At 40.7% G+C, this 26,943-nt stretch overlaps 1 protein-coding gene across 2 annotated transcripts in view; it reads left to right on the top strand.

Moving 5' to 3' along the window:
- lmo1 (LIM domain only 1) overlaps positions 1 to 24,836 on the top strand; it is a 33,920-nt gene extending 9,084 nt beyond the window's left edge. Inside the window, exons 2-5 of one of the 2 annotated variants that reach the window (XM_019886989.1) lie at positions 4,054 to 4,113; positions 9,413 to 9,626; positions 20,895 to 21,020; positions 24,058 to 24,836. In XM_019886989.1, the coding sequence (XP_019742548.1) occupies positions 4,054 to 4,113; positions 9,413 to 9,626; positions 20,895 to 21,020; positions 24,058 to 24,163 (506 nt within the window). In that variant the 3' untranslated portion in view covers positions 24,164 to 24,836. The remainder of the gene's footprint in view (positions 1 to 4,053; positions 4,114 to 9,412; positions 9,627 to 20,894; positions 21,021 to 24,057) is intronic. The other variant, XM_019886990.1, reaches the window with a different exon arrangement.
- The last annotated feature ends 2,107 nt before the right edge of the window (positions 24,837 to 26,943 follow it).

Here is a 26,943-nt window from a genome sequence, read left to right on the forward strand (position 1 = left end):
TGCACGTAAGATGTCTTCAAAGACAAAATTTTGGCGTTTGCTTTGTTCAATGCGTGAGGCGTGTTATGAGTTGTGGCAGGACAGCACATGGTTATTCACAATATCTCGAGCATCTGACAATTCCTGGCCAAGAAGAACATCGCTGTGATGGAGCAACCTACCTCCTTACCCAACCAGGTTCGCTTTTTTTTTTTTTTGCTCATTTCAAAGGGGGTCAAGGGGGTCATCAAGGAAGCCCGTTTTGAAGCTATGGATGACATTAAGATGGACGTGATGACAGAGCTGCGGAGGATGCCAGATGAATCCATCAAGGAGTGTGTGAAGGTGTGGCAGAGAAGGCTGGGAAACTATGTTAGACTCCAGGATGATCACTCTGAAGGGGAAAACTAGTAGCTTGTAGCTTGGATTTGAATTTAAAACACGCTCGTAACTCAAAGCTCTTGTTTCTCAAAATGAATGGAAATTAATTCATTTCAAAAAACATGCTTTAATCTGCTGTTTTAAGTATTAATTTTCAGGCAAGATTTGATTGATTTGAATGATTTAAACTGTTTTTGTCACATAATACCACCGTGGACATTATGCTGTGTCTTCTGGTGCATGCGACTTTGTGTACAAATAAGCAAAGCGATGTTGACGTAAATGCACAATGTGAAAAAAAGTATCCAAACAACGGCTCCTATCTTAGAAAATTCACCAGTAGGGTCACTCGTATCTCAAAGCAGCACTGTTTTTCTCTTGTGACACCAACCCTGAAAGTTTTCTACCACATCTCGTGTACAGGGTTGTGTTATGCAGCAGATAGTACAAACTAGTAGTCAAAGAGTTACGATCACCTCATCAGCATCATACAAAAGTGGTATAGAAATCATGACCAAAATCAAAACATTGGATTTGCAAGATGCATTACTCAATTTTCATCTGCCTTTTGGACCAGGGAATTCCTCCATCTTTCAAGGACTTGTGATTTATCTGTTGAGAGGCGTGTACAATAAATGTTTGCCATCCTTTCTTCCCTTCCTCAGCTTCTTCTAGTGCCATCTCAAACTCTCTCACTCTTATTTCCTGACAGCTTACCTTGCTGAGCCATAATCTTCCCCTTCCAGTGAGCAAGGAACAAGTCCCCTTCTGTTATAATTTGGAAACTGCCAGTTTCACGTGTTAAAAAAAGGCAGCAGTGAATTTAATTAGAAAGCTGTTGCATATCTCTGTGATACATTTCTTTTAATTAACCCCATGTGAATAAATTAAAAATAATAGGGGGCTGAAAAGTGTGGGGGGAAAAAAAAAAACACCACCCTAATGAAGTTTTTCCGTTAATTGGGACGGAGTTTGCAGCCAAACCACAATGTGTCGTGAACACCAGGAGCTAACAATGCCGCCTGTAAGCCTTAGAAAAAAGGGCCCAGGGCCTTCGTGCTGACTTCAAGTGTAAGAAATGCACCTCTGACGTGATGGAAATGACCGTGGGCCGAGAGAAAAGGCAGTCCTGTTCCAGGCTGCTCTGCTGAGACTCCCCATGCCGCGCTTGAAGCCGGGCCAGTGTTATTGCAGCCCTAATGCGGCTGACTCATTTGGAGCGGATCAGGAGTAATTATGGTAGGAAAAGTGGCTGCAGACAGTGGGGGTCAGGACACTTGTAACATGTGAAAAGAGCAATTATTCCAGGAGACAAAACCTTCCCTTATCCCAGGCAGCGCCAGGGTCAATGCGAGGGACGGCTGGGCTCCGTTTCACCGGGGCTTATTAGCCACGGCAAGCTGCAAAGTTTGAGAGAGTGCATCTTGTTAATGAACAGTCCCCTCCTCATCCACACAAGCCCTGTCTGCTCGCTCCCACTTACTGTGGGTGTTAATTATGTTGTAATCATAGCATGCATACAGTCCCAGAAATCACCTCACAGACCCCGGCATTCATACGGCACCATCTGGAAATGTAGCTGCGCCGTACAGTAACATAGAGGGCTCTCACAGGGTTGCGTTTGAGAAAAAAAAAAAAAAGGATGAAATGTAATATTGACTTGGGCTCGGTGAGAAACGGCCTAATTTAATGGTGTGTGTCAGTGTGATTGCCTCCGTGTGTTCACGCATTTCTGTTCTTTGACTCGGAGCTCACACACGCCCCAACCAAGGATGGGAACATGAATCACGCAGTGAATCAGTACTCTTTATTTGACTTATCATTGCAAACGCACTCATCAGGCTGCTTTCAACCGCCATGTGTTTTGCAGCAGATATTATTAACAGATGTCTCGTGTTTTTGTCTTGGCAGTAGAGAAACGTGTCCATGGGCTCAATTACAGCAATGACAGAAGCCCAATGAAAGGGGCTGATTCATGCGCACAATGGCAAGACATCTGCATGAGCAACCCATTAACGCTGGGAGCAGACACTCAGGTCCGCGGATTGTGTCCTCCCGTAGATGTACCTCTGGCAGCGGGGACAAAAACTTAAAAGGATCAAATTAGCCTGTGTTCCTTCTGGAGTGGCAGTCGCAATATTGGCACTATGATTTTGAAATGCGTTTAACATATAAAATGGCTTGTGGGGTGGTGGTTGACTAATCAATGCAGGGCTGACGTCTATTTTACAAATACGTTGAGGTCGGACATGTGAAAGATAATGATGACAAATGCACTTTGTTTCGGCTGTATGCACCCATTTTGTAACGTGCGGCGTGTAATTTGCGAAGCATCTCCATGGCGTGTGGCTCATATTTGCCGCAGCTGCGGCGAGGAATTATTGGGGGCCCCTGGGAGAAAGCCCACCCGGGGCCAGCTTCCACATCCTTGAAAGACCACCGCCCTCTCCCCATGTGTCAGGAAGGCTGAGCGAGTTTCATCAAGATCCTTTAACTCCCCGCGAAGTGACAGAGGGTGCATCGCGTCGTGGCTTTTACGTGATCAAAAATGGCCTTTAACAAACACGCACAATCGGAGGCAACTGTCCCCTCCGCTATTACGGTTGAGTGACGTAAAGAACAGATGTTCCACTGCGATCGAGTGTGGGAGGATATTGAGAGTGTGCATGCATTTCCTTTCAATTGTACCCGGTGCACAATGAGGCGTGCTAAAAAGAGAGCTGCAAATGATTGATTCGTTCATCAAATGAAGCTAATTAACCGTAAATTATTCAGCAATTACGGTGCCATTTCACTTATCAGTCCGGTCATCATTAAGATGCTAACTATTTGCATATTTCAGCATATTAAGTGTTGCTTTGTCTCTTATTGGTTTGGCTAGGTTACAAAAGTAATGCAAATTCAACAAATAAATAAGGGACCCCAAATGGATCAACGCAGTGTCCAAAATAAGAGATACCAATTATTTCTAAATGCTAACAGGACCTCAGAAATGTATTTCATCAATAGTTGTTGAAAGGGTTAATGCAAGTCTTGTCATGTATTTGTGATCATTTTACTTCTCCATTTTCGAGCTTTTCCATTGAGTGCTCCGTGGAATGCATTTTCTTTTAAATCCTACTAATAGCGTTTCAATTCCTTCTGAGGACGGATAAGTTGTGTCGCCCTGCTTGGCCGTGCAAAATGTATCTTGTTTGAAAATAAAAAGAGATGTGGTGATGCACACGAGGTGTCAAAAAAGTTCCAGGACTTGTATCTCTCTTACACACACACAAACAATAAAATCCAAACTACATGTTCAATGTGGGCCAGCATGTCTAAAGAAAATGCACCTGCTCACACTGCTTTGAGCAATCTTCTTAAGTTTCCCAACCTGGCTGTGTGATTATTTTCCCTCTTTCCCAATGTCAAGAGGGTCATCAAAATGATCCGATTTGAAAACATGGATGACATGATGACGGGGATGCAGAGGATCCTGGATGAATCCCTCGAGGAGTACATAAAGGCAATGGCAGAGAGATTGTGTTTGACTCCCGGGGTAAATTTGGAGGTAGTAGAAGATGGGGTTTGTAGAAGTCCTGGAACCTTTCTGACACACCTCGTACCTATTGTGACTTCAGTTAAATAAAAGGTCATTTTATTTCTCTCCATCTGTGATCTAGTTGCCTGACTATCGCGTTGTTTTTCACCCAGGGATGGTGCCAATGGGAAGGTTGTGTTCTACCCAAATTGACACCCCAAGTGTGTTGAGCGGTAAGAAAATGTCTCTCGGCTTGTAAAACAACAACAAAAAAAACTTCTCTATGATAGATTAATTGTTTGTCAGTACTATTTGTTTAATGAGTTAGTGAGCGACTCGCTTAACTCATGAGAGTATTGTCAGTGAAATGTGACTCCTTTTCCTCATAGGGTTGATTTTTTTTTTTTTCTTTGTGGGTTCCTCACAAAAAGTCACGATTGTATTACAAAGCACATCTTCAGGCATTTAGTGCACCAAGCATAGTTTGAACATTTTACAGTGGACTCCCACATATTCGCAGTTTATCATCCACAAATTCACCTATTTGCAGATGTTTCTGTTTAGTTGTATCCTCCATTATTTGTGTATGGGGACGTTACTTATTTGCCATTTTCTGTTACGTGGCCCAAAAAAGTAAGAAAATGATGTCCACAGTACAACAGGACTCTTCAACCATTTTGAAGCTGAGAGCTACTTCTTGGCTCATGACTAATGCGAAGGGGTAGCAGTTTGATACACGCTTCTGAAATTAAAAAGGTGCTCACATGTTAATATTATGTTATTATAAATAATTCTTATTCATTTCTGTGAAGATGCTAATCACGTTAATCACTTGAAAAATAAATACCAATATGCAACTCTTTATAGCAATAACTCGCCACCAGTGTTTAAATTTTCAAATGATTACTGATGCAACATTCCTCGTAGATCACAATGTCCCATCAGTGGTGAGCTATTCTGGCAACAGGCCCGTGAGCTGTTTATGTGGTCGTTGGGGGCTACCTGGTGCCCACAGGCACCACGTCGGTGACCCCTGCTCTCAGTATGTATGATATTTATTGCATTGTACCGTCTCTTTGATTGAGACAATAAACAGTTACTGTTGACCGTATACATGTCCAAAAAAACAAAAACAAATTGCCCTTTCAACAAAACCTCTGCGGCGGAGGGCAGACCTCCTGCGCTCATCCAATCAGAAATCTAACAGCAGCAGTGTTAGTTTTGGGAATGACGCTCAGTGGGAATGGATCGATAAGATGGCAGCGCCCATATTTGCTGCTTTGTCTTATGATAGTTTGGCCAAACTAGGACTGACCATAGGATCAAAACCAGTGAAATCCAGCTCAGCCAAACATCGCCAAACCTGTCTGACTGCCAGATCGTGTTGTCACTGTTTACTCAGCAGTTTCAGGTCAGTTAACAACCAAGTGCTAGGTATTGTAGATTCAAGCATCCTACCAAGATGTTTCTATCAGGAGATGCCACTCCACAGTACCCACCGTTGATATTACACATTTTGCTGTGCAGTCAAATGTTCATTGTTTCATACTTGCCCTGCTACACTGATTCTTAATCATCATCATCATGATCCACTAGGGTGGCTTTCTTGAGCGTGTGAACGACAATTTCACTGCTTTCAGTTTCTTTTTAAATGTATTCGTTTTTTTAGTTCCCTCATTGTTTGAAACGATATTTTGCTCCACGATTATCCAATTACACATTACGAGGTTCAGACCAGTTTTTCTTTATAGTCCCCCCTTTGTTATGAATGAAACAGGCAAGAAAGCTTTCAAGTCGTTGCCCAACTGGAATACTCTACCTGCTGATATTCGTTTACTGTCTTCAGTCCGCATCTTTAAAAATACCTTTTTGTAATTATTCAAAACCTAATTGCCAGTGTTTTCAACGATAACTTTAAATTGAATGCAGTGTGACATTATCTTCATCTTATATCACCTGTATTATGAAACAATAGAATTATTTCTTTACGCTTTGTGTTGAGACCATGGTCGTTAATGGTACTCTCTAAAAGGTTCTTATTGTTTTTCCCCCTGTATATATATATATATATATATATATATATATATATATATATATATATATATAATTTATGTATTTATTTTTCTCTCTGGTGTTGGGGTTTAACCCACGTTTATAAAGAGGTACTGTACATGATGCATCTGCATTATCAGCTGTAAACTGTCCACTGCATTTTTTTAAGGGTACAGCAATGTTTGAAGATGATTGTAAGCGTTTCAAATGCTCCAGTTCATGAATTAGTTTTCATAATAGTTCGTCCCCATATCATCAAATTTAAGCGAGCGTCAAATTCTCTGGCCGTGGTCGGACTTGGTCCCTATCACGAGCAAAGAGCCAAGGTCCACTCTACTGTATGTACATCGTCTGATTTCCCACTAAATTCTTGAAAGTCAGTTGAGACACCTCCCAAACAACTGGGGGTATTTGCAGGACAAAATGAGTGTGCGACTGACTGCAAAGACTAAAGTCAGTGTTAGTGTTTTACATTGATGAGTTGAGCGGGGCTTTAAAGCGAGCAGGCATCCAGCGGAGGCAGAATCCAGTCATTCCAAGATAGGTTAATCTTTGGAAGCGTTGGCCTTTTCAAGCAGGATGTAAAACACACACGTGATATGTATATGGAAAATGTGGTAGTCTCAACCAATTAGGAGTAGTTCTCCAAAGGTGGAGGAACGACCTTTTTGTATAATTAGTTATCTTATTTAAAGCAAAGATTTTGAATGGAATTCCTAATTAGTTGTCATGAAAGGCAAATTAAAAGAGTTTGGTGATCCTCAAGGGACTTAAATGTTTTCTTTTTGAAAAGACTTTAAAGCACATGCGCGCGCACACACACACACACACACACACACACACACACGCACACACACGCACACACACACACACACACAAAGTCATTCTCTCTCTCCTCATTATGACTGCTCTGTAGTTCTGTGGAAGCCTGTCAGAGGAGGATGGTTGGCATACCTGCAGAGAGCTCCCCTAACAAGCCATGAAATGCAAGTAGAAGAGGCTGCCCTCAACCACCGCCGCTTGAATTTGAAGCTTTTTTACCTTCATTTGCAGCTAACATTGGTATTTATAGCAAGTTTTTGTGATCATACTGCAGCAACTTCAAGGGGCCTGTTTAGAGGAGGGTGGGATGCAGGAAAGGCCAAACTCTAATTGATGGATTCCACTGCAGAACTAGACCAATTAGCCTCTACTCTTCAACATCTAATAAATAAATGAGACGTCTTCACACCAGACAACATGCTTATATATAAAAAGCCTGGTGACTAATAAGATTATTTATTTCACCTCTGATACAGACAAATGCAAATAATAGAGAGTTCTTTGACTATTTTAAATGGCTGATTTAAATGCGCAACATTTTTAAAAAGAATCATTTTTCAATCCCTCAGGTCTCTTGCTCTTGATTTCATATCTTGGAGGTTATGTAGTTGCCACCTCTTGGAGTATTAGTGCAAAATCACTAACTACTTTTCAACGACCAGCAGAAAGAAAATCTAGACCAATTAATTTGGTGCCCAGAATAGCCGCTGTAGAAGTACAAACGAATGGTCAACAGGGATTGAGCAAAATTGGTAAAAGCAATTTCTGAAAAAAACAAAAAAAACAAAAAAAAAAACGAATGATATTTGAAATTGTGCATATTCAATGAAACAAACCAATAAGCGAATGGATTCAGGTTCCCCAGACTGGCGAAGTTAGTGTATTGCTAGACATGCATCCACTCAATTTTTACATGCCAACGAGTTCATTTTCGTGAACACAAATGTAGAGGCTACAGCTTGTTTTCGTTGGCTTGAGTTTGATACTGTGAAGTGCTTTAGCTTGGAGCCTCAGAATAATTTGCCTTTCTGTACGCAGTTTTGCACTGCTGTGAACAGCATTTCTTTTGTTGAACAAATGTCAATGTAATACCTCTTCAAAAACTACAAGCTATTTGGAACAAAAAATTTGTTGTGGAAGATCACAGTTATTGACAATTTTGCTCCTCCAATTAAAATGAACAAATTGATCGTCACACTTCAATTGTCCAAGGAATTTTTTTCAAGTGTCACATCATTTCCGTTTATGCTCTTTGTGTTTTTAAGGAAGACATAGCGTTAACACACGCGTGAGCACACACACACACACACACACACACACACACACACACACACACACACACACACAAAATAGTTCTTTGAAGGGCAAACATGACAAGCAGAGAGAAACAGTGCGCAAAGTGAAGCTGCGTTTACAATTGGGCATCAAGCACAAACAGCACGTGAACAAAATCAAACACACCAGCCGCGTGGTAGACAAACACTAGACATTTGCTCCCCTTCACTTATCTCTGAAGCATAAAAACAGAGACACACACAGAACTCGATTTCACTCATCTCGGCCTTTATAGGTGGGTTGCCCCACATGCCAAATTCTGGCAGCACCCCCCTGTTCACCCACCATACCCCCCTTCCTCTGGGTGTTCAATTTATTTATTTTTTTGGGGGGGGGGTGTTTTGAAAGAGAGTGGCAAGTGGCGTCCACTGTGTGTTCTTTTAGATGGATCAATAGCTCAGTGTGTGAGAGAGTGTCTTAAGAGCTGTTGTGTGGTGCTCTCAGCTGTGGCAGACCTGTTAGTGCTGCAGAGGAGTGCTGCGCGCCCCTGCCTCGGTACCAGCAGTGGCCTGAGGGGGGCTTTTAGTACGAACACAAATGTCAGCCACACATAGACTATTAGTGTTTAGTGCAGTTATTAAATGGACTTTATTTGTCCTTTAGGAGGCTAAAAGGCTCACTTAAAGGGGGCCTGCGTGACACCGGGACAATTTGCGAGTTGGGTAACTTTGGGCTCGCTCATTGCAGACACATGAGCACGGATAAGTGTAAAGGCTGTAGGAGCCGTGTGTGTGTGTGTGTGTGTGTGTGTGTGTGTGTGTGTGTGTGTGTGAAGAAGAGTGAGTGTATGCTAAAAGGCACTTAGGCCATAACATATCTCACTGGGGTCTGGTAGCAGCGTGTTTTGCGGTCAGAGGCTTTTTAAAAGGTTAATGTTAATCTATACCAAACAAAGCCCATGAGGAGCTTTTACAGCTCTGGACAGTTGAGTGAAACGGGCTTGATGAAATGGTAACTAATGCACTACACGGCCCGCTGTAAGTACCACAATAAGCAAAATAGATCCCGGATTTGATGTATTATGTATTGTGCAAACTCGGTACTGCAAGTGATCATGTACCGTGAGTGTTACAGCGTGTTCTTGGTGGAACGAGCAAGTGAAGGGTTGGTAGTCCAATGTGACCCGCGTGTTTATCTACTGTACACGGAAGAGTGTTTTCTTTAATGCATATGAAGCAGGTCGGCGCTGTGCCGCCGTTGCACGTGAGGCCATGCTTAGACGCCCGCGGAATCAGCCCGCTTATCAAAAAGAGAACATGAAAAGTCACTCGGGTTCCCGCGACCGTAAATCACGCCTCGCTATTTGTCTCCTTATCACTCCAGGTGTGCCGATGCTCTCCGTCCAGCCCAAAGGGAAACAGAAGGGGTGCGCTGGCTGCAATCGCAAGATTAAAGACCGCTACCTACTCAAAGCCCTGGACAAATACTGGCATGAGGACTGTCTCAAATGTGCCTGCTGCGACTGCCGCCTTGGGGAGGTGGGCTCCACCCTTTATACGAAAGCCAACCTCATCCTGTGTCGTCGGGACTACCTGAGGCAAGAAAGACACACAATCACTTCACCGCAGTCGCCGCAAACACAAAGGACCGCATTACAACGCAGTACACGTTATGTGAGAGGATCACCAAAGTTTTATTTGCCGCTAAGTGGAGTGTAGCAGGTGCATATTTTACCAGAGGCTCCATTCATGGGAACTTCTGAAGATTTTTATTTTTTTTTTTGATATCGTGGAATCCATGCAGGCAAAAGCCACACTCAGCAGAGTAGTAGACGGCTTTTTAATACTTTAAGCTACATCTGAACCTCTTTGACAATGGCATTCCATCTCCCGTGAAACACATTACCTTTGTGGAAAAGCAATGACAACAAGAACTTCAAAAACAATTTCTCAAACAATAGGATGTTTTTTCAAATTCTGACATTTGTCTTGGCTTTTTCTAAAGCAATCACTCCAAAAAGATCAAGGTCAAAGCGAAACAAAAATCCCAACAAATTAGTTCCACTTCACAATGCCATATCCTGCCGTGGCTTTCTAGGGTGTTAGTATTCAACACCTTTTTCTTGAGATATCACCAACTTGTGGCCTGGCATGCACATTACACTGTTTTCATTTCTCCGTTATTGATTTGACCACTAGCCCCGTGTACATGAAATTTTCAAAGCCCAAAAAAAGAAGATGTGTAATAACCATGGACAATTGTCCATTAATGCTCTCTTGTGCCCTCTACAGTTGCAGTATGTGTAATGTGCGCATGAGCTCCAGTGATAAATATAATTAAAGAAAGAAGCCAAGCAAAGAAATGAAGTAGACAAACACCAGTGTAGCTTTATCAACAAAATGTGTTATTTTATTTCGCATACCGCAAAGGTTTTGCAAGAACACGACTCTCAACAGTAAATCCGTCCATACGCTGAGCAATGTGGCCAGTCGCGACCAAAAGCACAGTGAGCAACTTGTTTTGTTGCAATTAGATATTTGACTGGTAGATGAATACACTGGAGTGTATATCGGCCAAATTAACGCCATCTCGTATCAAATGAGTTTACACAGCAAAAACATGTTTCCTGGTGTATAGTATGCATCATGTTTCACAAAAAGATTTAGTGTATAGAAAATGTTATATTTAACTATGGCTAAAAAGCAAATCGTGAAGAGTCTCTGCCACCGAAAGGTTCATCTAACTTGCATCAGTGTTAGTGCTACAGAAAATACAACATAACGTGTCTATTCCACCAATAGAATACCAAAGCAATATGGGGTCACCATGGCGTGTGTGTGTGTGTGCGTGCACTGTAGAAAAATCACAATGTTTTCAAGAAAGCTGTTAGTAGCTGTCAGTAAGATTCATATACTTTGCCCTTGTAAGCAAAAGACCTGCCATTTAGAAGGCTTTCAGTAGCTGACATGATTGCAGCAAACAGATGACTACTCAAATCAATGTTAGCTGTCTTGGTATTCATTTTCCCGGGTTCTTTTGTTTCTTGTTTTGTTTTCTGTTTACATGAACTAGTGCGCAACGAATGTCATGTCAAGTGAGCTGAACGAAACCTCAAGGTGGCCTTGTTGCTTCACCAGGGTCTTTGTCTCCCCCGACACACACACACACACACACACACACGGTCTTCAGATGCCCCTACCATCTGCTAGTTAAATTAAACATGACCATTTCCTGAGCGTTAAGTCACATTCCCAATGAGATCGGACCACTTATCCGTGAGGGAATCCCCCAGAGGCTGACTTAGAGATGCCGCTGCCCTTGCTACCCGCCCCCTCCTTCTTAAAACCCCCTCCCCTGCAAAGTCCTCCCCCATTCACCAATTCCCCTTCCGCCCACGTCTGTCCAATCCCTCATTGATACGCTCAGCCTTCTTCCTACAGGTTTTAATTGGTTCATTATTCTGATTTAGAGCAACATGCTCCAACTGCGCTCATCATTTCAAATCACCACAAATATTCTAGTTTAGAATACCTTCATCAAGTCTTTCCTCCTACCTACAGATGGTAAAAGAAAGTCTACACACCATTGTTCAAATGGCCCATTTCTTTTTTTGTTTTTTATATATAGAGACACAGAGAGAGAGAGAAAGAGAGAGAAACCCCACACAGGCACAGGGAATACATGCAAACTCCAGACAGGAAGGTCAGAGCCTGGAATCTAACCTTAAACCTCTGTACTGTGAGGCAGGTGTGCAAACCCGTCAACCACTTTCCAACCTACTTTTTTGTGCCGCTAGTCATTTTCATGTGGATACATTTTCAAAGAACGACAAATAAAATATCACTCATCATGATACGCTTCAATGAGCCGGCCTATTCTGACAAGCGTTAAAACAGCAAAGACACAGGGGAGAGAGAGAAAAAAAATATAATTATCATTTAATAGTAGAGCAATCAACCCAAGGTAAATAATGTAAAAAAAACACACACACAAAAATCTCCCAAACACTTGGCAAAGGTTTTACTGATCAGTCGAAACAAAGGTTGAACTCTTTGGGTAGAATCTAAAAGGTATCTTTGGCACGAAACCATTCCTGCTAAATATCAGACCTTAAAGTGAATCATTGGAGTGGCAGCATCATGCTTTGGCATTGGACAAACAGTTCCAAATAGCAGTATTTAGCACAGATCCTTTAGGCTTCTTCTAGAAAACAATAACATGTCAGAAAAAGCCTACTAGAACAGCAAAGCTTTATTAGGGGTTAACGAGAGACACTTAACATGGTGGCAGTTGTGCGCGACTCCAAATTTAACACGAATTTGAATGTGATTTCTGAGCATAACCACACGCCAGGTATAAGAGGGTGTGCGTACTTGTATTACATAATTGTACTTTTATTTCCCTTCTTTAAAAAATTCAGCTGCGTTGTACAGGTTATAGGTCACATTAATAGTGGAAAAAAGTTTTTAAATGATTCATCTTGGACTTCTTTTTTGGAGAACATATTTGGACAGGGGTGCGTAGACTTTTTACATCCACTATGGCTCACTCAGAGACCCTCGTGACATTCTTCTTGCATCTCAGATTTTCCCCGGACCCACAAGGAGCCCACAGCCCACTCCAGAGGCGCTGAGTGATGTTACACGAAGATAGACCATTACCATCCATTAGATCCCACCCTTAGTTAATGGTTTAAAGAACCAGTGAGAGCTCCGTCCGCTAATACCCCCGTGTTGCCCCCAGAAGGGACGGACGGTGCATACGAAGTAATAATAAATGGGAATATGAACAAGTGAAGGCAAAAATCATGAAGCGCAGAGTTTCGCGTGTAAAAATATATCGGCTGAAAGGACACTGTGAGTGCCTTGCTGGCACATTGGAGGAAATATGAAACGCTTTTGCGCGCATTAACCCCGGGCGAGATGTTGAGGTCAGAGATGGGGTGTAAAAGGGAGACGGCTGAAGAAAATCAAGAATTCTTAACAGCAAATTATGGATTTTTGAAAATAAAGTGGGTTTCACGCTCCGCTTTTGGTCAGGAGTGCCTGCTCTTCAGAATGAAACAACAATGGCCAGAGCTGCTTGACTAATTGCTATTAAAAACCTCGCTTTGGGTGTCGTGCCGATTGTGTTGACGTCGACCATCTCCTTCCCCTCTTCCTCTTTGCTTCCTCTTCGGTGAACTAAGATGAAGGCATCCCTCACCTGCAGTAATGAAGCGAAATCCGTGCACTGAATTAGCCTTCTGTACTACATTAAAACAAGCGGGTGGATCAAACACACTTTGGTTATTTCCCAGGCTTTGGAACCCTGCCATGCTCCCATTAATTATTATAGGAGCTCCATCTGTGATTGTCCTTCAGTGGCATTAGCAGCTTATTGAATGCACTCACGCGTTCCCGAATCTTCAACACACACGTACACACATCTGTGCCACGGTCCCCCACTGCCCTCCAAATGATTGCACTACAGAAAGTTCACAAATACAATACCTTTTTTTTTTTTTTTTTTTTTTAGACCCCACCGTTATCACTAAAGGATAATAACATATTAATTAGGTGTTTCATTTATGTCAAGGGCTCTGTATCATTTGACTCCACCCGAGGCTTGACAATCTAGTTGTGATTTGATCATCTGCACCGAATTAATTTAATCTCCTGTTTCATATATAAGAGAGGCCCGAATAGTCATCCACTTATCAAACGGGCAGCATAATTAACTGAAAGAGGAAAATGTTTCCAAGATAATGAACAGTACAATTTATCCACAAACTGCTGATGGGGATGATAGCTCCAGCTGGGCGTGTCCATCTTTTCAAATCTGTCATGTCCTGATGGTAGACTTGAAGAAAGTACCTGAAAGCGATACGAAAGTACAGTACAGTGGTGCCTTGAGATATTAGTTTCATTTGTTTCGGGACCACGCTTGTAACTTATATCACTCCTTTCTCAGATCACCCTTTTCCATTAATCCAACTGACCCCATCCACCAAGACCCCCGCCCAATCAAAAAATGTTATAATGTGTATTTTCATGAAAAAAAAAACACTCAATAATATATTACTATGGTGTACAATGCATATATACCGGACCGAAAATAATAATTGAAGGCCATTCCAAATGCACTGAAGAGAGTAAAAAAAAAAAAATCTTTTGAACCTGAAGAATTCTTGAAAAAAAATGGGTGAACCACCATTTAGTGTTTTCCATGGAAAAATAGAGGTTGGTTCCTCCCCCCCAAAAACACACACAAAAACAAATGATTAATCCAAAACTCAAAAAAGGTCTTGGAAAAAAAACTGAATCGGTGAATCCACAGGTGCTGAAATCTAAGTTTGTGGGGGCCCACTGTAATGACGTAATTATTATTATTATTATTATTTTTTTTTTTTTGCATTCACTTGAATGGGCTTTGTGCTGCAGTGTGAAACAGACCGACAAATAGCAAACGTTAGCCTGGACATCACATTAACCGTAGCCGTCTAAAAATAGAATCGGTACGCACAGAAACATTTCACGTAATATGCAGTCCGGTCTTAAAAGAAGGCAATGTACGGAGCCATTGTGGGAGATGAAAGCTTTTGACATGAGCAAAGTAGCACACTGATGAAACGAAAGGCGGCACTCCTTTCGCTAAGGGCTCGTTGAAGTTTAACAATAGAGGAGGGAGAGCAGAGTTTCTCTGATTCCTTAGTGCTACCCAACGTCAGCACACAAGTTAAAGCCTTCTGGCACCACACTCGAGGACTTTACAGTTGATTACCAGGTCATTATTTGAGTCTCCCGGCTTTAAAACCAACATGGTGGTATTTTATATTCTGCTGGATTTTGCCTTTGCTGGTGTGAAGCCTTTTGTCTGACCACATCTGTGGAGAAGACAGAATGACCTTTAACCCCAGTGTCATTCCTAAGAACATGCAAGTGACACAGTCTGGGATTTTCTGATTCCACATAAAATGTTATTTCCTCTGCATTTAGTCCATACGCTAAGTAACTAATTACTACTATGTAACTTAAAACACTTGTTTCCTGAAGCATAAAAGCAGCGACTGAAAGGTAATGCAGAATGGTAAAGAACAAAAAATAAGTAGAGTATTATCATTCATAACAGTACCATTGTAATGATCAAGAGGTCAGGTGCCACGTGGTATTTGTCACAAATGCCGCGACATCATTAGATACACCTGCATCATCTCATGACATCCTGTACAAGAGCAAATTCAGCCTTTACAATGATTATAATACTCAATTTAGATCAAAGTTCAGTTAAAATATGTTTATTAATATGCTTAATAGCTTCCAGTGATGTGTAACTGGGCTGCAGTACACCCAATGGCGTTTCTAAAACTAAATTTACCCTTTTCAAATGCGTAAACGAAGACTTCTCTTTTATATGAGGTTCATTTAATTGTGTAGTTGTGTCTAATATTACATCGAGTGAGTGCACTGTCAGTGACAAACTGAAAGAAGCAATTTCACTGTCACATCTGTTCAGGTCAATCCAAATAAATGAATCCCAGAAGTGTTTAGTTTTAATGAGCTTTTTATGCTTCAAACCTCAATATAGCGCAGACGATTGATTGACAAATTCAGATGACCTGGAATGTAATTAGATATACTTTACATGGCATCACGCACATTAGGTAGAATGAGGAACTTCCCTTTGGAGACCACTGATTCATTCTGTCCATATAAGAAGAGGGATTAAATGACACCTGCGTGTTCACTTTTACAATTAAGGCTCAACACGTTATTTATATATGATGAACACACACACACACACACACACACACGGTGGTGTTCAGTTGCGATATGATGTACTGTATAGTATTTTACAAATTTGAAGAATGACAGTATTTGACCAGGCTGAGCTACTCCTTTTGTATCTGGTTGAAAATAATTATGATCATAAACACTAAATCATTGGCATGATTTCACACTAGATTTGTAAGAACACGATGCAAGTCCTTTCGTCATTGCACTCGGCACGTTAAGAATCGCTTTGACAAGCGAAATCTTCATTTGTCATCCATGGATTTTTAATCAGAGTAATACGCATGCATTCATAAGATAAAGATTTGTTCATTTAGCCATTTTAAAGATCAATTCTTATTTATTGTCAATCTGTGTCCCAGCTAACATCCACACCTTGGAGCCTGATGTTTGACATGCTGTTGTGCATTGCGCAATGTTGTTACGGTGTACTGTTGCTTCCCATCAGGCTCCACTCAAGAGAGCAGAAGTGTTTTTTTTTTTTTTCAGTTCAACTCCAGAAGCTTTTTAGCTTCACCCGAATGTAAATGTGTTTGAATGTATCTCTTCAGCTCTTATCTCCTCTTAGCAGGGAAAAAAAGCCCGATTGGACCGTGAACCTCTGCTGATGTTATAACCCGGACTCATCATTTACTGGTGGAAATACGGCGCGCACTGTCAGATCAGCACAATTTCATATATTTTGCCTCTCAATTTGTTGGTGTCGAGAGAACAAAATGGGCGCACAGTATTTGCCTGCCATGGAGCAAATAAAATTGAGAAGCAGATCAGCTTAGCGAGAATGAAGTAGATCCTTCATCATTTAAAACCAGTCAGGTTATTCAGCGGGACATGGCATGCTTATGGCCCGTGCCATCATTGAACTGCATGTGTATTTCACTGCACAGCTATTTAAATAAGGTGACTGTATTTTTTTTTATCCCTTTTTTTTGTTTACCGAGCATTCTGTAACTTGGGGTTATTCGAGAGTACACAGTCGACTGAGCTAAACCAAATCAGAAATACAAATGGGTTCCTTCAAATGGTTTTATTTCCCCATCTGACCATCATGGCCACACCCCAAACTGCTATATTCATGCAAGATCAGATTAAACTGGGACATGATTGAAACTCTGACTCTCTTTACCCACCAGTCATGTTCCGATACACGGAACTCTTAGGATTATTAGAACACAAGTTTAAACTATTTGTTATTTGTGTTTGTAATGTTATATAAGTTGTACTTTTTACAAATATTTCTTAGTTCTCTCTCTTATTCAGAAAAAGATCTGCAAATAAGAGGTGCAGTGTGCTTGCTTCAAGTTGTTAACACTGGTGCCTGGACTTGGAAGTGTCCTGACTTGTGCAGTTTTCAAGATAAGAAAAAATATATATATATTTTTGGCATCGACTTGTGAGCAAAAAAAAAAAAAAAAATTAGATGTATGTGCGAGATGATGGCAGCAAACTCAACTCACAACAAGCAGCAGAAGCTGAGCAGACAGTGACTAAAAAAGGCTTCAAGCTGTTCATTGCCACCACCAGCTGGAGTTTCCTTTAATACAAAACATAAAGCAAAGAGAATTACCCGTTGCACATTTAAAACAACGCAACTTTGCATACACAATGCCCATTAGTAACACACAATACAAAAAGTTGCCATAGATGGGCTAAGAAATAGCATTGATAGTGATGGCGTTATAACCCTTGAAGCAACAGTATTTGGACAAAAAGCAACGCATTTCGAAAGACAATCTAACAATACTTCCAGGCATATACACTTGATCCTCTGTGCAAAACAAATACTACCATTGCAAGTTTACCAAAACAGTCTAAAAACTCTTCTTTGTCCAACGTGCACCACATGAAGCACAAGGATGGCATTTCCATTTATGTCAGTGGGGAAAGATGACAGATGATGTAAGTGTTTTGAGTTTTGATTCTTAAGTTGAGTTAAAGTATCATGAAAACTGACACATACAACAAAAGTGAATGAAATGTATACTCCAAACACAAAAATGTTCAACCAAACTACATATTAACGTAAGTCTGTTAGCTTAATGCTCCAACACAATGTCGAACACCTTAAATGGTTCACAGAAATGAGCGTGAAGGCAAAGGTAATTCTAAACTTTCAAACACCTACTCAGTCACATCACACACACAACAAAAGAGAATTCAACATCGTGGATTTCAAAGCCAAAATGTTCAACCAAACTCATAGTCATGTACACTCTCTGCTTAGTAGGGGACCTTCTCTGCTTCTTCTCTTAATTATGCTGCATCCAGTAAAGCTCCAAGTTGCCCAGCACGTTGCGGCACAGCATGCTCTTCAACGTAACGCTGTACACTATACTTCTAATTGTGTCTTCCTACATCTACACTCATGTGTCCAAAATGTCGCAAACAGGAAGTGGAAAAAACCATCTCGAATCTCCTGTTGATCGCACATGTACACCGCATAGTAAACCATTGACTGTAACACCAAGTTGTTGTCACACTATTTCTGCTTTACACCCTATGAATCCCTCTGGGTGAACATAACAGCGCTTTCACTCTCCTGTTTCTTCCCTGCAACTCCTCTGGGCCAGTGGCCTCTAATTAGAAGCGAGGCTGCCGACCGGATGTTTGCTTTAACAAGGTGATCGCAGCGGAATGAGAGCAACATAGACAAGGAAAACATTAACACTGTGACTCCTCAATGTGGGCCCTACAAAATTAGGGAGAATACTTTTATGTGGATTAAATATTGCCTCCTGAAAAGCTATAAAGCAGTCATTTTGACGATTGATTATATAAATCTATCAGTACTTATAAAACTCCACATGAACCCGTTCATGCACCCTGTAACCTGATAAAAAATAGGCTGTCCACTGTGGTGAGCGCTGTCCCTAAAAGGGTTGAACATGAATACAGACAGACAAGTGAAAAGTATGTGTGGCCTTATTTCTTTTTAGCATTAAAATAGCCTTCTCTATATCTTGCTTGGCCCATGATAGCTGCAATGCATATAGGAAAAGGGTCTTGTTCCACTCAATTACTTTAATTTTGGGCATGTTTGAAGCAAAAAGATTGAGGCACAAAGAGCATATTCACATCTGTAAAAAGAAAATGACAGCAATATTGCTGCATGAACAACACTGAAGAGCAGCACTAAAAACACTTGTCGAACAGGTGAAGGCCAACAGGGCATGCTTGGAGCTGATTGCCTACCATTGTACCATTGAGATCAATTCAATAGATGACGCAGACACTTAACTCATTCACTGACGCGGACGTTGGTATTCGTCAGTTGGAATCCAAACGTCTCGTGCTACTGACGTCTGTGAAAGAACTGTAATGGCTAACAGATCCCTGTAGATGGGGGTGTTGCATAACTTTGGAGTTGAGATTAATGTATCTATTGAGTAGACTGTAGATTAAAGTTTGAATCTGGGCATCTCACATCGATTATGAGGGAGAGAAATGCCAACACAACGGTAGTCAAACAGGTTTATGCACCCTGCATTCGAACTGAGCATGTATATGTATGGTATATACGGACACAGTAGGCAGTTGAAAATGTGTGTCGCAATGGTGAAATAACATTCCAGTTTATGACATGACATGAATGACGAACCCCATGTGAAAAAAGGCCACTGACGTCATGCTGTGTTTCCTCATTTTATATAAAACTTTCTGCCATAGAAAGCACTTTCTTAGTCTTGTTTTTGTTTTATAATTTGAAGCATCACAATATCAAAAACTATGCGCATCAAAGTCACTCTTCCACTTGACATATTTCTTTTCACAAAAAGCTTGTGCTTTTTGGGTCAGAAACGGGGTTTTCTGGTGAAACCTACCCATGTCCTACCGCTGATTAATAAAAAATGGAGAAGCTAGAAAATATTTTACTTTAATGCAATTATCAAAATACTAAACTTCTAAAATAAAATAAAAAAGTAGACACAATGGCCTGATGAAGACTGAAAGGAAACCAAGAAATTAAATCCAAGAAAAGTGACAAAGATGAGGCACACCTGGACTCAAGTGGCTTGGTATTGACCTGATTGGTTGACACCAGGAACGGGGCTGACGAGAACAGGTCGAGACGAAAAACCAAGTAATCACAATGTGAAAAAGGACACATGACAAAACTGACAAAAAAAGTGTTTTTAAACTCAGATCGTGTTTTAAAACCCCTGTGCTGTGAAAATGGTTTGCAGTAAATTCATTAATGAAATTTTAAAAAATGTCAATGTCACTTAAGTGGCTTGTAAGCTAATTGCAGTAATAACCAGATTAAGACACTAAAAAGAATAAAACTATAATTTCTTAACAGCAAAGAAAAAGCATTAAGAACACACTGGGGTTTTTTTTAATTCACCATTTTTGCATCATTTTGCAGCAAAGCAATACATACAGCGAGTTTTAATGAACTTGGATATTTGAGGGCGAAACGTATGACAAAAGGGACATCATGTGCATGCGGTTGGTTCCATTTGGTCATGTGAAAACAAGATTATCAAAAGGAACATTCTTGAAGTCAGAAGCACTGTAATCAGAATCTGCTCCTTTTTTGGAGTAATCCGTGTAAAAAGAGAACATGTTTATGGCTGAGAAAAAAAATAAAAAGTGAGAAAAGGGTGTCCATTCATGTAAAAAAAAAAAAAAAATGTTTGAACTCGCAGCTTCATTATACAACAAAGACATTTGCGCAAAACCCAGCTGGCTTTGCTTTGCAGATCGACACATTAGTTCTTTTTCATTTGGGAGAAGGAAAACAATTTGAGCAGCCCAAATGATTTACCTCAGACTTGTTTTTGTTGTTTATGCATTGTGCAAGGGATATACTGTATGCTTTGAAGGCGATTAAAGCCATGTGATCATTTTAATTAGATCATTAGGCGAGAATTAAGATCTATGTTTGTTTCTCTCATTAACTCCAACACCGAGCAGGCGCCAGGAAAGATTTGTGGATTTCATGCAGCATATTGCCATTCATCCCCCCCCCCCCACATCTTTCCAAGTTCTCTTTTTGTCACGCTCGCTGTCAGCATATTTTCTCTGCTCTTATATTTCATCAAGGTAAAGGGAAGCTAGGTTAATCTGTGTCTGTGCTCTCTGTCTTGCAGGCTCTTTGGTACGACGGGAAACTGCGCAGCCTGCAGTAAACTGATCCCAGCCTTTGAGATGGTGATGAGAGCCAGAGATAATGTTTACCATTTGGACTGTTTTGCCTGTCAGCTTTGTAACCAGAGGTAAGCAATAGGCATTAAAAAAAAAGAAAAAGCTTTAAGACGGCTGATCGCTTTTCAACCTCAGAAGATGCAGAAATAGCTTCTCCCTTCATGCGCAACCCAGTTGACTGTCTGGTTTGACGAGCGCGCAGGCCGCACCGGCAGAAGCCAGAGTGAAATTCTGTTGTAAAAATAAAGGTTACCGCATTGTGTTTGTAATGGTCTGCTAATTATTTTTCTTGTCACACACTGGCAGCAGTTTGCAGCTCGATCTGTGAATCTAATTGCAAGGGCGCAGCAACATTAACTCTTCAGAGGCAGCCGTTGTCGCTGCCTGCACGGGCCCAGGTGTGAAAGGCTCTTTTCTTAGTCGGGAAACAAGAATCAAATTGGGGTGAACACAAAGCCTTTACAAAGAATATGACATATCCTAATACTGCTTTTTCCCCCATTAGAATACTGTTGGTAATGGCGCCAGTCTGGGAGCAGAATGTCCTTTGCATGCTTGTCAGGGGTGCTGTGACCCTGTTCTTCCGCACAGCACAAACCCATTAACCTTGTGCGGGCCACATTCAGTTACCATAGTGAACACCTGCTGTAAGGGAATTATGACCGTACTCTCTCTCTCTCTCCTCTCACTTGGAAAATACAGTGTCACCTGGCACAGTAATGACAGTCTCAACAGCATGGCACGTAACCAAAGCCAACCGGTGTTCCGCTATAGTTTTGCTCTTCTTGACCTAATGAAGTCACATAAACAGATACGGCGGTGCCTTGAGATACGATTTAGGAGTTTTTCAAGATACGAGCTGGAATTCGGCTGACTTTTTGCTTTGACTGGCACGCGCAAACGTGAGATATAAGTACTCTGTAGGGGCAGGTGACTCAACTCACATCATAACAAGCTCTATATATGTATATATAATAACTAGGCATATTATAAGTGAATTCGTATTGCTGATACCAGTTTGAATTTGACTTGGTAGGGGATTCAGGTTGGCATTGGAGATATCACGAGCCAAAGCATACTTTAGGTTGTGGGCCTATCAGGATTATATATTTATACATTTTTTGGGACATACGAAAATTAAATGTTTATATTTCAAAATAAATCTTAAACTTAAAATACATTAAAATATGTTGCTATTCATAAAAATACTTGTCAAAATAACATTCCAGGTATTACCATTCATGTGCTTTTCATTGAAAGTTCTAATTCTAATTTGCTTTGATGCCATTTTGTCAGAGCTGGATACTTTTCTTGGCAACGTGTTTACAGTATTTATATTTGGGGGAACGTTTGTTGTTTGTCAGGATGGCCATTTATCACGGAAACCGATGGGATGTTTTCTTCATTTCCATCATGGAGAACAACCGCTAACGCGGATACGTGTGACCAAATATGTAACAGATGTGGGATTATGGGATTTGTAGTTTCATCAGCGTCATCGGCGCTTCACATCACGTCATTAAGAGCAATACAGTGACGTGTGAGGGAATCAAAGTAGGAGGCATTTCCCAGCATGCTTAGCTCTAGTCACAATTATCACCCTTGCCTGTTGGCAAGGCTTTTTAATGTGTTATTCTGTTCAGACATGGTGTAATCATTAAGGTGGTGTCAGTTCTTGTCATGTACAGTTAAATTCTTGTGAATCTGGCACCCTGAGTTACAAAGTTAATTCAATTAATGACACTCTGGTCTTTCACAGCATTAATGAATCATGTGAATGTTTGTACCATGAACTAGTTCCAGTCTAGTTGTCATATAAGGCAGATTTCTCAAAGTGCTGTAGGAAAGAATCACTGAATTAAATCTTCCAACACTTGAGAAAGTTTCAGTGGTTTGAACGTTTTGTTTTGTTTTTTTTTTTTTTATCCAACAATACAGTACCGTATTTTCTGGACTATGAGGCGCACCTAAAAATATCAAATTTTCTCAAAAGCCGACAGTGCGCCTTATAATCTGGTGCGCCTTATTTATGGATCAATATTATGATTTCTTGGATGGAGTGTTTTAAATTTTCTGGAAAGCACTTTGTTACAATTGAAGCGGTTGTGAAAGCTCTATAAGCAGTAAATAAAGCTGTTTTGTATTCCCTTTAGTGAAGCTCCATCGAGTGGATGCAGCCACTATTGTCTCTTGTATTCTATGCGCCTTATAATGCGGCGCACCCTATATGTGAAAACAGTTTTGAAATAGGCCATTCGTTGAAGGTGCGCCTTATACTCCGAATCGCCTTATAGTGCAAAAAATACGGCAAGTGTGCTAAATGCAATTCAGTTGTTTTGAAGTTTTAATGGTGATCATTATTTTGGTAAGACTGAGAACCACTGAAATATCAAGTTTGTCAAACAGTATAAGCTATATAACAATATCCAACAGCCATCCAGATTTTGCATAAACCAGGCAAACACAACGTCTGTTAAGAGATTCCAAGATTCCCACTTCTGCGTAGGGGCAGAAGTCCCACTTAGGACTTGCAAGATGAACTTCAGATGAGTTTCTGGCCTCTGGTCCGCCAATATTAAATTCCTGTTAGGTTGCTAATAATGATTATAATAATACATTTTATTTGAAAGCTCTTTTCATAGTACTCAAAGACACTTTACAACAAGAATTAAGAGAAACGGTTCAGTTTAAAGCTTAATAGACACAAGTTTTTAAACAAACAAATGTCAAGAAAAAAACAAAGCAAGAAATGAGTCGCGAATATGGTTGCGGAAAACAGGTGAGTTTTGAGAAATGATTTGAAGGATGGGAGGTCAGCACACTTGCGGATGTGTTGAGGTAGCGAGTTTTAAAGGGCAGGAGGGGAGACAGATAAGGCTCGGTACCCCCTGGTTTTGTGCTTGGAGGTTTGCATTTGAGGAGTGGAGGGAGGCGGGTTGGCCGATTTTTCACTTTTGGTATGATGATGAAATTATCTCATTCCAAGCCAGCCACAATTATTCAAAGATAATTTTTTTTTTTTTTTGGGAAGGGAACATTTCGACACACAGACGCATCACTTAGTCACGTCCTAGTCACTAATCATCTGGCATTTATCTCTTTCGACAGGTTTTGCGTGGGCGACAAGTTTTTCCTTAAAAACAACATGATTTTGTGTCAAATGGACTATGAGGAGGGTCAGCTGAACGGGAGCTTCGAGTCGCAGGTCCAATAGTGGGGAGCTTTGTACCGTGGCAGCGACAATCAGCTCCACGAGTTCCACAACACCATGGATGTTCTGCTGCACTTGGAAAAAGACAAGCGTCTGTCTGCTTGCCTGCAATACTTTTTAAGACCCCTTTATTAGTTCCTGAGGACTCTATTGTAAATGTTCAACTTTTTGCCCCTCCCTCACCCCAACACTGAGCAGTTACAAATGTTGATGTACAGTTGTGCCTGCTTAGCTGAGCACGACATTGCTTGTATGTTTTGTGAAACCGGTTCCCGGTTTGTTTTCTTTTAGAAATGGTTAATTGGAGGGTATGTACAGTCTGTTTTCTCTGTATATATAAACTGGAACATTTATTTTATGAAATGTAATGCAATTTTATTACTAGTGTGAATTAAAGATTCTTAAATGTTCATAGTGAGGTTTTTTTTTTTTTTTCCTCTTGTACCAAAACCAAAGTTGTTGGAGAGGGAGCCCATCACTTGATTGAAATGTAATCGTGTCTCCAAAACGGCAATGGTGTAAAAAGGCCTTGCAAGAGAAATTATATTTGAAGTCTTTCTTGCAATCATGATGCAACAAAATGTGTTTTGTTACATTTTACAGAACTCTGATGGAATTCGATAAACTGTTGAAAATGAAGTCATATTTTATTCGGAATAAAAGAATGCTTCTCCAATCGGTGTTGTTGTGGTGAAACGTGTCACTGAGCTGCTCTCAGTGATTCATGCATTCCTAATTGCCGCCTAATAATGAAGATGAATCAGCCTGGGGGGGGAGAAAAAAATATACAAGAGGAAATGCATTAGACGGAGGAAAAAAGGTCGAGTTCAGCTAAACTCCTTAACTGCGGAGGTCTGAAGTATTATGGCCCGCTGTGTGTGTGTGTGTGTGTGTGTGTGTGTGTGTGTGTGTGTGTGTGTGTGTGTTCCGGTTCCAAGTGTACACCGCCTACTGCCTGAAGAAAGCTGAGATTTACGTGTCACAATTTAGGTGTGAAGAGACACAACAATTCAGTATTTCTAAAATATTCTGATTATTGTTATGATCTTTCTTTCATTTTAAAGACACTAGTTGGCAAACTTCACATCAACCCAAGTAGGACTTTTCTACCAGCACGCCTCAAAACAGCAATATAATTTGCTCACACGTAAATCAAAGGTGTAAAGAGCAGGAATTAGAAATGCATTAAAAATTCAGCCCCACCAGCAGGTGTTTAAGTAAAGGATTAGGAAGGCGTTCATTATACCACATAAGAGAACATTTTAATTGCAATTTGTGGATTGATTTACAGGGGGAAAACAATCAGGAGCCACGCAATGAGGCTGATTGCACATTTTCTTGGGGGTGGGAGGGAATTAATGAGGAAACAGCGCGATTCTGTTTCGAGCAATGAATTTACACTCTTACATGGATGTAACCTTTTATACATGCACTTTTTTTAATTTGAAAAAAAATCATTCAAAAGAACAAGGAGCAAATGGGCCACGCTGACAAAAAAGTTACAATTTTGAGAAAAATGTAAAGCTGGCGGCCTGGGGGTCGACTGGTTAGCACGTCGGCCTCACATGGTAGAGATGCAGGGTTCGATTGCGGCTAGAACCTTCCTGTGTGGAGTTTGCATGTTCTCCCCGTGCCTACGTGGGTTTTCTCCGGGTACTCCGGTTTCAAGAATAAAGTCTTAATATTAAAAACAAAAAAAAAGATAAAAAGATGAGTTTTTGTGTGAAATAGTTCCTGTTAAAATTTCCAGATTGAGCGACTACTGTCAGATGTGACAGTAGACGCTTGCCTCATATTAATGAGCTACGAATCTTAAGTACCTGTTTGATGTGTAGCTCATTTGTGAAAAGCAAACTTTGGGAACTAAAACTTCACAAGATCGTCTTAATGCTGGCAAATGTTCATTTTGATTTTAAAATTTCAACGTTTCTTCTGAATTAAAAAGTATGAAGATTATGCCTTTTTATCCTCAAAAAATATATGACTATTTCGTGTAATCTTCTGACTTTTGTCTTGTAACATGGCAAAAAAAAAAATTTCAGTGTGGCCGCAATGCTCCTTTGAAGATGTGACATTATGGCAAAAATAATGTTTTTGTGGCATTTTCAGCTCAGTATGACCACTATTTTTTTGAGTGCATCGCTGCTGGGGTTTGTGTATGCAGACAAAGCTTATGCAGGCACCGTGATGCTCAGGTTACCGCTGTTCTTCCCATTATGATAACAAATCTGTTAGATAAATTCATGTTCTCACATGTTGCCCTCACAGAAACACATAAAATGAACATATATAAGAATGAAAGGATGTGTACTTTGCAAGTGGAACTCATGCAGAGGTGTGTGAAATATATTGCTTGCTGTGGTGCGCACGTTCTGAAGCATTAAATGTTGTACTTTCAAAGTTTGTTTGAAAACCAAACTCCTCTGTGCTCCCGATGATTGCATTATGGCAGCTGCTTAATGAGCTGAGCCTGTGTCATATGTTGCACACAAGGGGGTGTTAAAAAAAAAAAAAAAAAAAAAGAGCCCATCCCTGGTGCTCATTATCGGCCTCGATTCATGTGACGTTTAATCTCTCTTGACAGACATTCCTTGTGACATGGGGACCAGATGTCAGTGGTGTGCACTCCGAATGGATGCGCCCACAATTAGAGGGAGACGTTATGTGCCTTTGGGGCCATCAACAAGGCGAACTCATCGTTAGTAATTGTATGTAAGTTTTTGTTGTTGTTTTTCAATTATTTTTGTTCTCTTTGCTGCATGTGTGATACGTGTTGGGCTGTC

Source organism: Hippocampus comes, unplaced genomic scaffold, assembly GCF_001891065.2.
Source record: "Hippocampus comes isolate QL1 unplaced genomic scaffold, H_comes_QL1_v1.1 scaffold261, whole genome shotgun sequence".
Taxonomy (NCBI): Eukaryota; Metazoa; Chordata; class Actinopteri; order Syngnathiformes; family Syngnathidae; genus Hippocampus; species Hippocampus comes.